At 39.5% G+C, this 11347-nt stretch overlaps 4 protein-coding genes across 5 annotated transcripts; 2 read left to right on the forward strand and 2 right to left on the reverse strand.

Moving 5' to 3' along the window:
• Positions 1 to 10: 10 nt before the first annotated feature.
• On the forward strand, positions 11 to 1283 carry TORIP (Torsin interacting protein). 2 transcript variants are annotated; one of them, XM_008199344.3, is made up of 2 exons: positions 11 to 152; positions 202 to 1283. In XM_008199344.3, the coding sequence occupies exons 1-2, from the start codon at positions 144 to 146 to the stop codon at positions 1231 to 1233; spliced, it is 1041 nt and encodes a 346-aa protein (XP_008197566.1). In that variant the 5' UTR covers positions 11 to 143; the 3' UTR covers positions 1234 to 1283. The 2 variants fall into 2 exon arrangements, with proteins under 2 accessions (XP_008197566.1, XP_976409.2); XM_971316.4 differs by having other exon boundaries at positions 20 to 152; positions 205 to 1283.
• Positions 1284 to 1374: 91 nt separating this feature from the next.
• eIF3a (eukaryotic translation initiation factor 3 subunit a) lies at positions 1375 to 5618 on the forward strand. Its single transcript, XM_968219.4, has 6 exons — positions 1375 to 1545; positions 1627 to 1972; positions 2018 to 2369; positions 2783 to 2991; positions 3045 to 5374; positions 5422 to 5618. Exons 1-6 carry the CDS (start codon positions 1497 to 1499, stop codon positions 5475 to 5477), a joined length of 3342 nt encoding a protein of 1113 aa, XP_973312.1. The 5' UTR covers positions 1375 to 1496; the 3' UTR covers positions 5478 to 5618.
• An 8-nt stretch (positions 5619 to 5626) lies between these two features.
• On the reverse strand, positions 5627 to 8982 carry LOC100142086 (uncharacterized protein). The gene is made up of 4 exons (XM_008199374.3): positions 8311 to 8982; positions 6102 to 6290; positions 5911 to 6046; positions 5627 to 5826 (listed from the first exon to the last, which is right to left on the reverse strand). Exons 1-4 carry the CDS (start codon positions 8528 to 8530, stop codon positions 5694 to 5696), a joined length of 678 nt encoding a protein of 225 aa, XP_008197596.1. The 5' UTR covers positions 8531 to 8982; the 3' UTR covers positions 5627 to 5693.
• Positions 8983 to 10109: 1127 nt separating this feature from the next.
• On the reverse strand, positions 10110 to 11286 carry LOC662170 (clarin-3). Its single transcript, XM_971321.4, has 4 exons — positions 10997 to 11286; positions 10755 to 10949; positions 10404 to 10710; positions 10110 to 10355 (listed from the first exon to the last, which is right to left on the reverse strand). Exons 1-4 carry the CDS (start codon positions 11232 to 11234, stop codon positions 10220 to 10222), a joined length of 876 nt encoding a protein of 291 aa, XP_976414.2. The 5' UTR covers positions 11235 to 11286; the 3' UTR covers positions 10110 to 10219.
• Positions 11287 to 11347: the final 61 nt, after the last annotated feature.

The raw sequence follows: 11347 nt of genomic DNA on the forward strand, positions 1-11347 counted from the left end.
TTTCAATTGTCAGAAATGTCAAATTCATATAACCTCAGAATTTAGAAATGTTTGTGGGGGTTATTTTGTCTAAATTTACTCACTTGCATTTCTGTTTTTCGCGTAATGATTTACACGTAATTTTTTAAATAATTATTTATGTAATGTCACAGGTTTGTATAATCATTTTTGGTCCAATCAAGTGTATAATCTTATCGTTAGAAGGGCTTATCTTCTGCGAGACAACGTCCCAGAGCACGCCCTTCCATACACCGGTCCAGTTCCGATATGGACGTATCCACAAGTCCAAGAAATTTACGTAAACGGTATAACCCTGAAAGTAGTGCTTCTTCAGCCGAATTTATCGGACTGGAGACTAGTTGGGGCTCAAACAAGTCAAGTAGACCTGACTCGAGTTTGAGTAAAACGTTTGAGGATAGTTATCGACGAAAGCAAGAGGAAAGTTCCGAAAGTGAGGATGTTAGCGATTCAGAAGACGCAAGGGAAAAGTCGAAAGACTCTCTTACGTATAACAAAAAAAGACCAGAATTAGTTAAAGCAAAAACAACACTAAAAGAGGCAAATAATTATGGGTTGAGCCGTACTTATATGGCCCTAATTTCGGTTTTTTTATCACTTGGGGTGGTGTTGGTGTGGTGTGGTTCTGTGCCAGAACTTCCAGCAACAAAAATGAGTATCCATTTAATTCAAGAAAAATTTCCTACTCAAAATGACGACATTTGGCTGGCTTTTGAGTCAGGTGTTAATGACGTAATCACGAGGAACAGGCCTTCGACTTTTATTTTTTTGTACCAAGAGGAAGCTGAAGGCACTTTGAGGAAACTCTTGGAGCAACTGTCTAAGTATGCCCTTTGTAACATCAGGGACTGTTCGAAAAAACCTATAGTTTTATCAGACTCTGAGTTAAATTCTCCTCAAGTCGTGAGTGACTATGGCAGTCTGATTGAGAAATACAGAGACAGATTGAGCGAAAATGGGGTCATGATCGTCAAAAACCTTGAAAATGTGCGAGGAGTGTCAGCACAAGCGTTCCATACGTTTTGTGACGAGTTCACGCCTTTGGTTGAGAAGTCTCTTTTTATTTTTACAATGAAGGTGAAGGAACTTCCCCGCGCCGGCAGTATGAAATTTGTGGATGAGTACTTTAGGAACAAGTGGACTGATATCAAAATTGACACCTTTAATGCCTTAATTACCCGAATTACGAGCATGGTCGTTGAAGTTATGCCATAATGTGATTGTAATGTTTGTATCATTGGAAATTAAATTATGTCTGTTTTTTATTATTGCCTTTGTCACACCTTCTTATTACGTAAAAAGCTAATTTGTGTTAAGCTCAAATTTGGCGCTTTTGTGGTCTATCATATCCATCTGTCAAAATCCAACTTCCGGGCGCCATTTTGAAGGCGCATTGTGGAAATTTTTGACGTTTCCACACGGCTTTACCGCTTTTAAAGCTTTATAAATGTGTATTAAGTGAACCAAAGTGATAAACAATGGCTCGATACGGTCAAAGACCCGAAAATGCCCTAAAACGGGCGAACGGTGAGTAAATTAGCCGGCGCATATGTTGCCCCAGGAGCCCCACATGGTTATTTATAACTCGCAATTGCGTCGTTTTGCCAGAATTCATCGAAGTCGGGAAACCAGCGCGTGCTTTAGACACCCTACAGGAGGTTTTCCGCAACAAAAAATGGGCCTACAACTGGTCCGAGTCCGTGCTGGAGCCCATCATGTTCAAGTACTTGGACCTGTGCGTGGAGCTGAAGAAATCGCACATTGCGAAAGAGGGGCTGTTCCAGTACCGGAACATGTTCCAGTCGGTGAACGTGGGCTCGCTGGAGAACGTCATCAGGGGGTACCTGCGGATGGCCGAGGAGAAGACGGAAAATGCGCGCGAGCAGTCGGCCCAAGCCGTCATAGATATCGACGATTTGGACAATTTGGCCACCCCGGAGAGCATTTTATTAAGGTGGGGTTTTTCTTAGTCAGGAGGCGTATAAACTTGCAATTGCAGTGCTGTCTCGGGGGAGGATGCCCAGGACCGCTCCGATCGCACGATTCTGACTCCGTGGGTTAAATTCCTGTGGGAGTCGTATTGCCAATGTTTGGAGCTGTTGAGGACTAACGCTCACGTTGAAAATCTCTATCATGATATTGCTAGGATGGCGTTCCAGTTTTGTCTCAAATATAATCGAAAGACCGAATTTAGGAAATTGTGTGACAAGTTGAGGAAGCATCTGGAAGATATTTGCAAACTGCCAGCTCAAGTGGCCAATGTTTCAATGTCTAAGCCTGAAACGCAGCAATTAAATCTGGAGACTAGGCTGCATCAGCTCGATTTTGCCATCCAGATGGAGTTGTGGCAGGTAAGTTAACATAATAATTGTTTAGGGCTGTTTTACGTGCAAAAATCATAAAATGATTTGGTAATAAATAAAGTCGTATCAGTTTTTTTGACACTAAGTGTTAATTTAACCATAAAGTTTTTACACTAAATAACTCTGGTATCGCAATTACAAATTTTTACTTGGTTGGTTAAAACCAGATGGTATAATTTGCCAACAAAGAACACTTAGCAGTAGCCGACCTTTTGCAATTGGCAAAAGCTGATGCCTGGATTAAAATATCCTAACGAAACTAGTGTTGTAAAAATTTGAAGGCCAAATTTGCACCGGACGGGCCTTAAATGAGTTAATGTTGTTCCAAGTTGCTTTAAATAGGTCTTAACACGCTAATAATAAAAAAATACCAAAATTTGATTTTTGTTTTAAAAAAACAGGAAGCTTACAAAGCCATTGAGGACATTCATAACCTAATGAACATGTCTAAAAAAATGCCGGTGCCTAAAACAATGGCCAATTACTACCAAAAACTGGCCATGGTTTTCTGGAAGGCCGGAAATTACCTCTTCCACGCGGCAGCTCTATTCAAACTGTTCCAATTATCGAAAGAAATGAAGAAAAACATCACTCAGGAGGAGCTACAACGGTACAAAAACCCTCTATTTTTAATTGCTCTCCGACTTACTGATTTTTTTCTAGAATGGCTTGTCGCGTTCTTATCGCCACTCTTTCAATCCCCCTCCCATCGGCTCATCCCGAATTTGATCGTTTTATCGAAACTGACAAGTCTCCACTGGAAAAAGCGCAACGATTGGCCGTCCTTTTGGGCCTTTTCCAGCCTCCGACTCGTGCCAGTCTGCTGAAAGATTTAGTTCGTGTTAACGTTGTCAGTTTGGCTTCGACTCAACTCCAGGATTTGTACAATTGGTTAGAAGTCGATTTTCATCCACTTTTGCTGTGCTCGAGGGTTCATACGGTGATTCAGTCGTTGCAAGCTGAAGAAAATCTGCTACAGCAGTACATACCAGCGCTACAGGACGTTACTCTGGTGCGTTTGGTGCGGCAGATCGCTCAAGTTTACCAAACGATTGAATTTGCAAGGTTGTTGGAACTGGCAAAGTTTACTGATGCTTTCCATCTTGAGCGACTTCTAGTCGATTGTGTTAGACACAACGATATGCAGATTAGGATCGATCATGGCAAATATTGCGTCCACTTTGGTATGGATTTGAGCGAAAGTCAGAGGGAAGATAAGCCGGAAGGACCAACTCTGCAAGTAATGCCGAGTGAGCAAGTGAGAAACCAACTTGTTAATATGGCGACTGTGTTAAATCAAGCCATCAATGTGATTTATCCGAATAAGAAGAAGGCCGAAAGAGAGAAGATGAGGAGTATTATGGTGAAGAATTACCACGAGACTAAGGCTCAAGAACATGAGAAGATCCTCCAACGCCATAAGATTATTGAAGACAGGAAGGAGTACATCGAGAGATTGAACACAGTCAGGGAGGAAGAAGAGCAAAGGCGTTTGGAGGAGTTGGCCAGGCAGCAGGCGCTAGCCGAGCAAAAACGCCTAGAACAAGAAAGGGAAGAAAGGGAGAAGAAGAGGGCCCAAAACGAGATTCAACAAATCAAGGACAGACACTTGAAGGAGAAATTGCAGCAAATTAGCCAAACAGGTCATGGGCAAAAAATCCTGAAGAAGTTGGACGAGGATGATATTAAGAAACTCGACGCTGACCAAATCGCCGCTAAAGAAGCCGAAGAATTACAAAAGGAACGTCGCGAACTTCAAGCCAAGCTCAAATCTCAAGAAAAGAAAGTCGATTATTTCGAACGTGCGAAACGTTTGGAAGAAATACCGCTGCTTCAAGCGTCCATAAAAGAACGTCAGTTGCAAGACCAAGCCTTCTGGGAGCAACAAGAAAAAGAACGCATTGCCGCGGCCATCGAGGAGAGAAAATTGGCAGTTGCCACACGAGACCGTTTGGTTAGAATGAAACCCGACAAAGACGCTTTCTTGGAAAAATTGAAGAAAGAACGTAACATCGTCTACGAAGATAAATTGAAAGAGTTTGAGAAGTTGTTGAATGAAGAGCGCCAGAAACGCCTGCTCGAACGTAAATTGAAGCGTAAAGAAGAACGCCGTACTCGTTACATTAAAGAAAAACAGGAGGAGGAAGAACGCAAGTTGGCTGAACAAAAACGAAAGGAAGAGGAAGAAAGGCAACGTTTGGAGGAAATCGCCCGAAAAGAACGCGAAGAAAAGGAAAGAGTTGAACGCGAGGAACGAGACCGGCGCGCTCGCGAACAACAGGAAATGTTAGACAGAACAGGCGAAAAACAACGTAAACGAATGGAAGAAATCGAGAAACGCCTAGCGGAAGACCAAGACAAAGGTCGCGAAAAACCCAAAGACTCCTGGCGTGCGAAAGGCGAACGCGAGCCTCCGAAACGCGAAGGCGGCGACTCGTCCTGGCGCCGCGGGGAAAAACCCGAGGAGCCGAAGAAGGTCGAAGCTTGGCGACCGAGGAACATGCGTGCGAATCCCGACGAAACAAAGGGCGGAGACGCGTGGAGGAGCCGCGAGGCGGAGGCGGAGGAGCAGCCCGAGCGCGAACGCAGGGAAGTTGGGCGTGGCTTCGAACGCGGCGATCGCGATAGGTTCACCCGAGAGGACCGCCGCGGCGGGGAGAGGGAAGAGCGGGATAGGCGTGGCGATAGGGAGGAGCGAGACCGGCGGGGTGATCGAGAGGAGCGCGATAGACGTGGCGATAGGGAGGAGAGAGATAGGCGTGGCGATCGGGAGGAGCGAGACAGGCGTGGCGATAGAGATGAGCGCGAACGTAGAGGCGGGGATCGAGACATGGGGTCGTGGAGGAGCGTACGTCGGACGGACGATGAGGCGCCGAGGAGGCCCCCACCGGCGAGAGGAGGCGGACGGGAAGGCGGGTCAGATTGGAGACGCAGGGAGGAGACACCGAGGAAGGTGGAGGAGCGAAGGGCGGCACCGCCTCCGAAGGAGAAACGTGGGTAATTTTTATCGGTTTGAGAGAAATTTGATTTGGTGTTTTAGCTCGTGAGCAACAAGCTGAAGAGGATGATGGGTGGGCTGAAGTCAAGCGTCGTTAAAGCGTCTATTATGGTAGAACATCGTCATTATTTTGTCTCTTTATATTTAGGACAAGATTCTTTTTTAGGAAGTATTTTATTTTTAAAGCTAGTTGTGGGACGCTTTGTATTATTTTTTAAATCAATAAATTTTAAATGAGGCACCAGTGTTTTATTTCAGTTTTTATTAAAAAAATTACAAAACTTACAAGTAGTCATAAATATTTTTACAAGGTTTTAGTACAACATAATGGCTCCATTTGTTTTTTCTTCTAAGACCGGTATCACCGTGTCCACTTCTTTTTCACTATTCGCTATAAATACTATTATAATATTTACAAAAGAGGCTACAGCTGCTCCAACTACGAACCTAAAACCAACGATAATTAATTAGTATATAGAAAAAAAAGAAGTGTTTTAAATTAAATTAAAAAAAATATTTTAAAACACGTACCAAAAAGAATATCCCAATTCGGCCATCCTTTCAGACGTCCAGTCGTTGTCTCTGTCTTCCCTAGACAGTACGTTAAATTGTATCCTTAAATAAAATTGTGCTATCCAAAAACCTATGGCCATCACATCGGCCACCACTAAAATCAAGTTAGGTAATTATTTTTTATCAATTAATTTGGTGTCAGTAATTACTGGCCAAGATATTCCATAGATAAAGGGCTGAGGCGGACGCCAAACACCTTGATGTGGAAGTGGCTGTGTTTATAGCAGCGAAAATTGCGCTCAGCGCGGAAAACAAAAGGCCAGCACAAACACTGACCACTGTACCAATCCAAAACCAGTAAATTAAAAATTCTGGTTCGTATTTCAATAAATGAATCACTGAAAAAAAACAGGATGTTAACACAAAGCGAGTGCATATAATTAATGGGCAAGGACGTAACATGCGTTCATTTGTTCAATGTGGGTTAAAACCACGAAACTTGCAAGTACTATCGTGATTCATTGAGAAAGTGTTCGCAGAATGACACCAAGGTTGTTTGATTTAATTATTATTTACCATTCGCAGGTGTTATGTGAATATTTAATATAAAATGCAATAAATCCAATCCCAACTTTCCTTTTTCGTTTTTTCAAGTTTAACGGTTTCTTTTACCGGGCCTACTTTTTTATTGTAATTATACAAGTTTTGATGGCCGGCATTATTATGATGGACATGTTTTTGACCGCGCCCTACTTCTCTCTGACCTTTGTTCCGGGCTTTGGGATTAGAGAAATGAAAAAATTGTTTTAGGTAACATTTCGTGAACAAACGAAATTGGCTTTTCACTTTCCAGTGTCGCCAATTAAAATAAATTGGGAGAGGCTGTAAAGTGCCCACGCATTTTTTCGAATTTTTACGAATTGGATAAACATGTAAATAAATGTAGCCCACAAATGTTGTAGAAAGCAAGGCTTTTGGGATGTGGGGACGAATAATTGCAGGTTTTCTTAATTGAAATTTCAATTATTTGTGTTAAAACAATGTGAATATGATTATTTAATTAACAATAATGGAAAAACGTTACGACAAGGTCGTTTTAATCGTCGCTAAATGTGTTGACGTTTCAAGCAAGCGTAAAGCTTCAGGTTTTAGCGAAAGGTCATGGTGATAATTGGGCTTGCTCACTATGTCATAGGTGAAACTTTTTGCTTGAGGCTAATGTTGTTGGTCGTGGTCTCAGTTGGTCAGAGAGGGTTTTTAAAAATTGTACAGTAAACGACAAAATTAATAAAATATTCATATCTAATAAATCGCCAATTTTATTTATTTTACACTTGACTTTCACACTTTTTCCATACAAAAAAATTAATAGAATTAAAATATGCACATATTTTAAAAGTCGCTATTCGTTTCGTAACGTCTGTTGGTAACGCACTTTTTTTAAGTTTGGATGGTTGATTTGAAAACAGGAATCAATGCATAAATTCTCATCAGTAAAAATGTGAAAAAAAAATTAATAAATAATAGCAACAATAGTTAAAGTAGTTTTTGTAGCAGTCATGGTTAATTATACCTAATTCAGTTTCAAAATCATTTCTTAAGTAGGTAACAGTAAATTTTCAATTAATTATCAAAAAAAATGCGGATGTTACTCTGGTTACTTTTACCGGATGAATTAATAAATTGTGATAACATTTTTTCTAAAAACTATCTTTAAAAATTAGGTATTTTTTAATGGTTCCTTTACTTTGGCATATTGATCATTTAGTTTAATTCAAGATTTTAATATAAAATATTTTGAAATCAATTTAAAACAGTCTCTGAAAAAGTTATTAAGGTTAAACAAAATGTAATCTATTTACAAATAGGTAGTAATATAAACTACTTTTTTCAGTAAAATAATGATATATTCTCAGTTTAATTAATAGCGTAAAATGTAGAGACAAATATTCTTCTTAATAAAATTCAGTCACGGATTTTTTAACTGTAAAATGTCAGAAACTTGTGTGAAATGTCTTACGAAACATGAAGCTAAACAAGTCAAATAATTGATAATTCCGCATTCTGCGCGTTGTGAGTTATTATAACTGCTCTAGCATTCCTAACAGTGGAATAATTTTTTCCATTTCTCGACTTGTACTTTACTGCGATATTAATGCTTCGGTAGTTTCCCGAGTTCAATTTCCCGACTTGTTATTTCCATAAGTGAATACCCTCCGTGCAAGTTATCACAATAAAACACGCGATTTTCCTCGAGACTAACTCCACATAATACATCATTCTTCTTTGTATTTTCGTCACATAACAGATCGAAATAAACGTGACGTAATTCGTCCATGTCTCCTTTAGAATTTCAACAAAGCCACGCTTACTTTCGTTTTTGCCTCGCGCCTAATTGTCCTCTAATGTGAATCTTACCATCAATTTCGTAACTCCTCCAACCGTAGGCCACATTCAGCTCTTTTTTGCCGTCAAACAGCCCGAAATTGATCCTCCCGTCGCTCTCGTGGGGGTTCTTGAGCCGCTTCGCCTTCGCATTCACCCACTGTTTCGTCCCCAAACTGGCCACCAGCAGGGCCATGGCGATGCAAGATCCGAAAAACGTAACGAAGATCATGCCACGCTTGAAGAGATTCATTTTGGCATTTTAGGAACGATGACACAATTTAATGTGCTGGACATTAAAATAACTTTCTCAAAGTTCGATTCAGGATCAACGGAACGAGAGGATTAAGCCACTCAAGCGTGGATCCTGGCTGACCCAGCGTTGAAGTCTCCACGGAATACAAACATTTTGCTGGAATGCCTCTGCGTTTCGCGACTCTTTCGTTATTTAACCATCATCAGTGATGAATTCTTCGGATATTTGTCCTACTTGCGGAGATCATCGCTATAACTAACTGTACACTATCGATTTTTTTCGCAACAAAACGCACGAGGCACTAATCACATGTTTAACACTCTGAAGCACTTGCAAAATACTTGGAAACGTGGATTGGCAATTAGAATTGACTCATCTCTTCCTGCTAACTCTTTTAGATTGTAACCTACAGAGCCAGGCAGATACTATGGTGAGATTCTATGGGAGGACCTCCGAGCTGGTAATTCGTTAGGTGTCGGGTTTTCTCGGCTGGAGTCCTTTCAGCGTGTTAATTGTTCCGACTTTTGGACAATACTGACAATAGGCAATAGATACTTTTTTAAAAAACGTCGCTATTGAGTGCTGAAAGCGTTACGAATTTTTTTTATTTATTTTTATCATGCTTTTGCTTTCTTTTTATGTTTATGGTACAGATGAAAGGATAATCTTAAAGAATTTTATACTCGCATTTAGAAATACCTAACGATAAATAAAATTGTTTTATCTTGACTGATTTTGTATTGCACCTCGCCTGTTTCTCTTCATTAACATTTAAATGAAGATTTTCCAATACATTTGCATTTGGCCAGTGGAGAAAGATAATTGCCGCAAGCATTTTATCATCGTGAACAAGCTACTAAAAGTGTTTTTTTTTCTTTCATTTTATAGACGTTTTAAAACAAATTAAATTAAACAAATATTAAAACATAATTAATAATAATAATAATCTTGCCAATGTTATAAAGGGAAAGGGATATTCGGATTTTTTCCTGCGAAAAAAAATATTTTGCAATTTTACAAAGAATTTTTCTATTAACTCATAAACATCGATTTTTCTACTAGTTTTTTGAAACACCTATTCCTCTGATTTAAAAAGGTGGATCAGTTTTATAAACTATCGCGTTTTTGATTAAAAAAATTACTGAAATGAGTGAAATGCATATAAAGTAGGTGCTTTTAACTATTTTTTTGACTACTTTTTTATTTTCAAAAAGACACACTTATTACGGTTTATTTTTTATTTAATAAACTGTTAGTGCCAATAAAAAACGCTCCACGCAGGAATAATGACTTCTTGTCCTTTTGGGTTTTATTGGAACATAATAATTGATGAGATAAATATTAAACATTTTCAGTAAAAAGTTGTCGCCACTATTTTAATAATTTATTAAAGAGTTGTTACCTACGTAGGTAAGTACTTACCGACTTTAGATAAATATAATAAATACCTATTATCGTTGATATAATAAAGAGGAAGGTGAGTTATCGCATTATCTTTAATTTATTGATTGATTTGTGAAGTGGTGACTAATAAAATTTAAGCCACTTTATTTTTAGGCGTATTGAAACGAATTACTATAATTTGAATTTTATATTTACAAAAAATGGCACTTGTATACAACAACACAATTGTACATTTTTACAAATAAATAATTAGTGATATTCTGTTAAATGTAATGCTGTAAATTAATATAACAGAATGACTGGATCTGCATTATCTTCTATGTGCACATTTACTTCCGGCTCTATGGAAATGAGCCAGTTCCGGATACACAGCACGCTTATACTAATAAAATAACAGGCCAAAGAAGCTAGGTTTATCCTAAAAATCCAGTCATTAAAACACAAAAACCCAATTACTTTACTTTACCAATAGGAATATCCCAAACTGGAGAGCCCTTCTGTTGTGAACCCATCATTGAACGTTTTAGCTGTTGGCAAATTATTAGCTTGCAGACTCTGCGAAAACATTGCACCCCAGAGCACGATCGCTAGTGAAACGCTGAAAAACGCCACAGCGTTGTAAATGTACAGTCCAAAAATGCTCAAATAATTCTGATACGGGTTCGAGACCGTGTTCCATAGAGCCAAAACGGCCGAAACAATTCCCGCCATTCCCGATATTAACAGGAATATGATCGTACACAGCCAGACACCCGCATTGATAAACGTCCTATCTGGAAAAAGCAAAAATATTTTGTTTCAATTTTTCAAAAATTACCTTCACCGCTCGATTTGGACACAAACAGTTTGAAAGTGTCGGTTATCTCACTGTAAAGCTTATCAGTGGTTGTTACAATTTTAGGGCACTCTAAAGACTTTATGTCGCTTTCCCCATTGTACAACTTCTCCAAACTCTCTTCCATGTTATCGCCGCACAGTAAAGCACAAACGTTCAAACCAAAGGAGCACACAGCTGCGGGAAAATGATTTAGACCAAGTTTTTGCCTTAAAAAATGTTACTTGTCATTTCGTAAGTTGCTGGTTGAGCGGTGGTTTGGTTGAAAGTCCCACTAAACAGTCCGAATTTGAGATAGTCGTTTTCGTTTTCTGAGCGCAAACCACCTGCATTTGCTGCAGAGGACAAAATCGCTGGCGATGTTACCCATTCTTGGGTTCCCAAAGACACGAATGAGATAATGGCGGCGGCGCCCGACAGGAAACACGTCGCGAAAATGTACTCCCGTTTTGTTTTTACCATGATTTACTTTAATACTGGTTCAGTTTCATTATTTGTACAGAACTGGGTTTATCTCAAATTCCTTTTTCAGAGATAACGTATCAACATTCGACCGTAACTTTATCATTTTATCA

This window comes from Tribolium castaneum, chromosome 2, assembly GCF_031307605.1.
Source record: "Tribolium castaneum strain GA2 chromosome 2, icTriCast1.1, whole genome shotgun sequence".
NCBI classification, from domain to species: Eukaryota; Metazoa; Arthropoda; class Insecta; order Coleoptera; family Tenebrionidae; genus Tribolium; species Tribolium castaneum.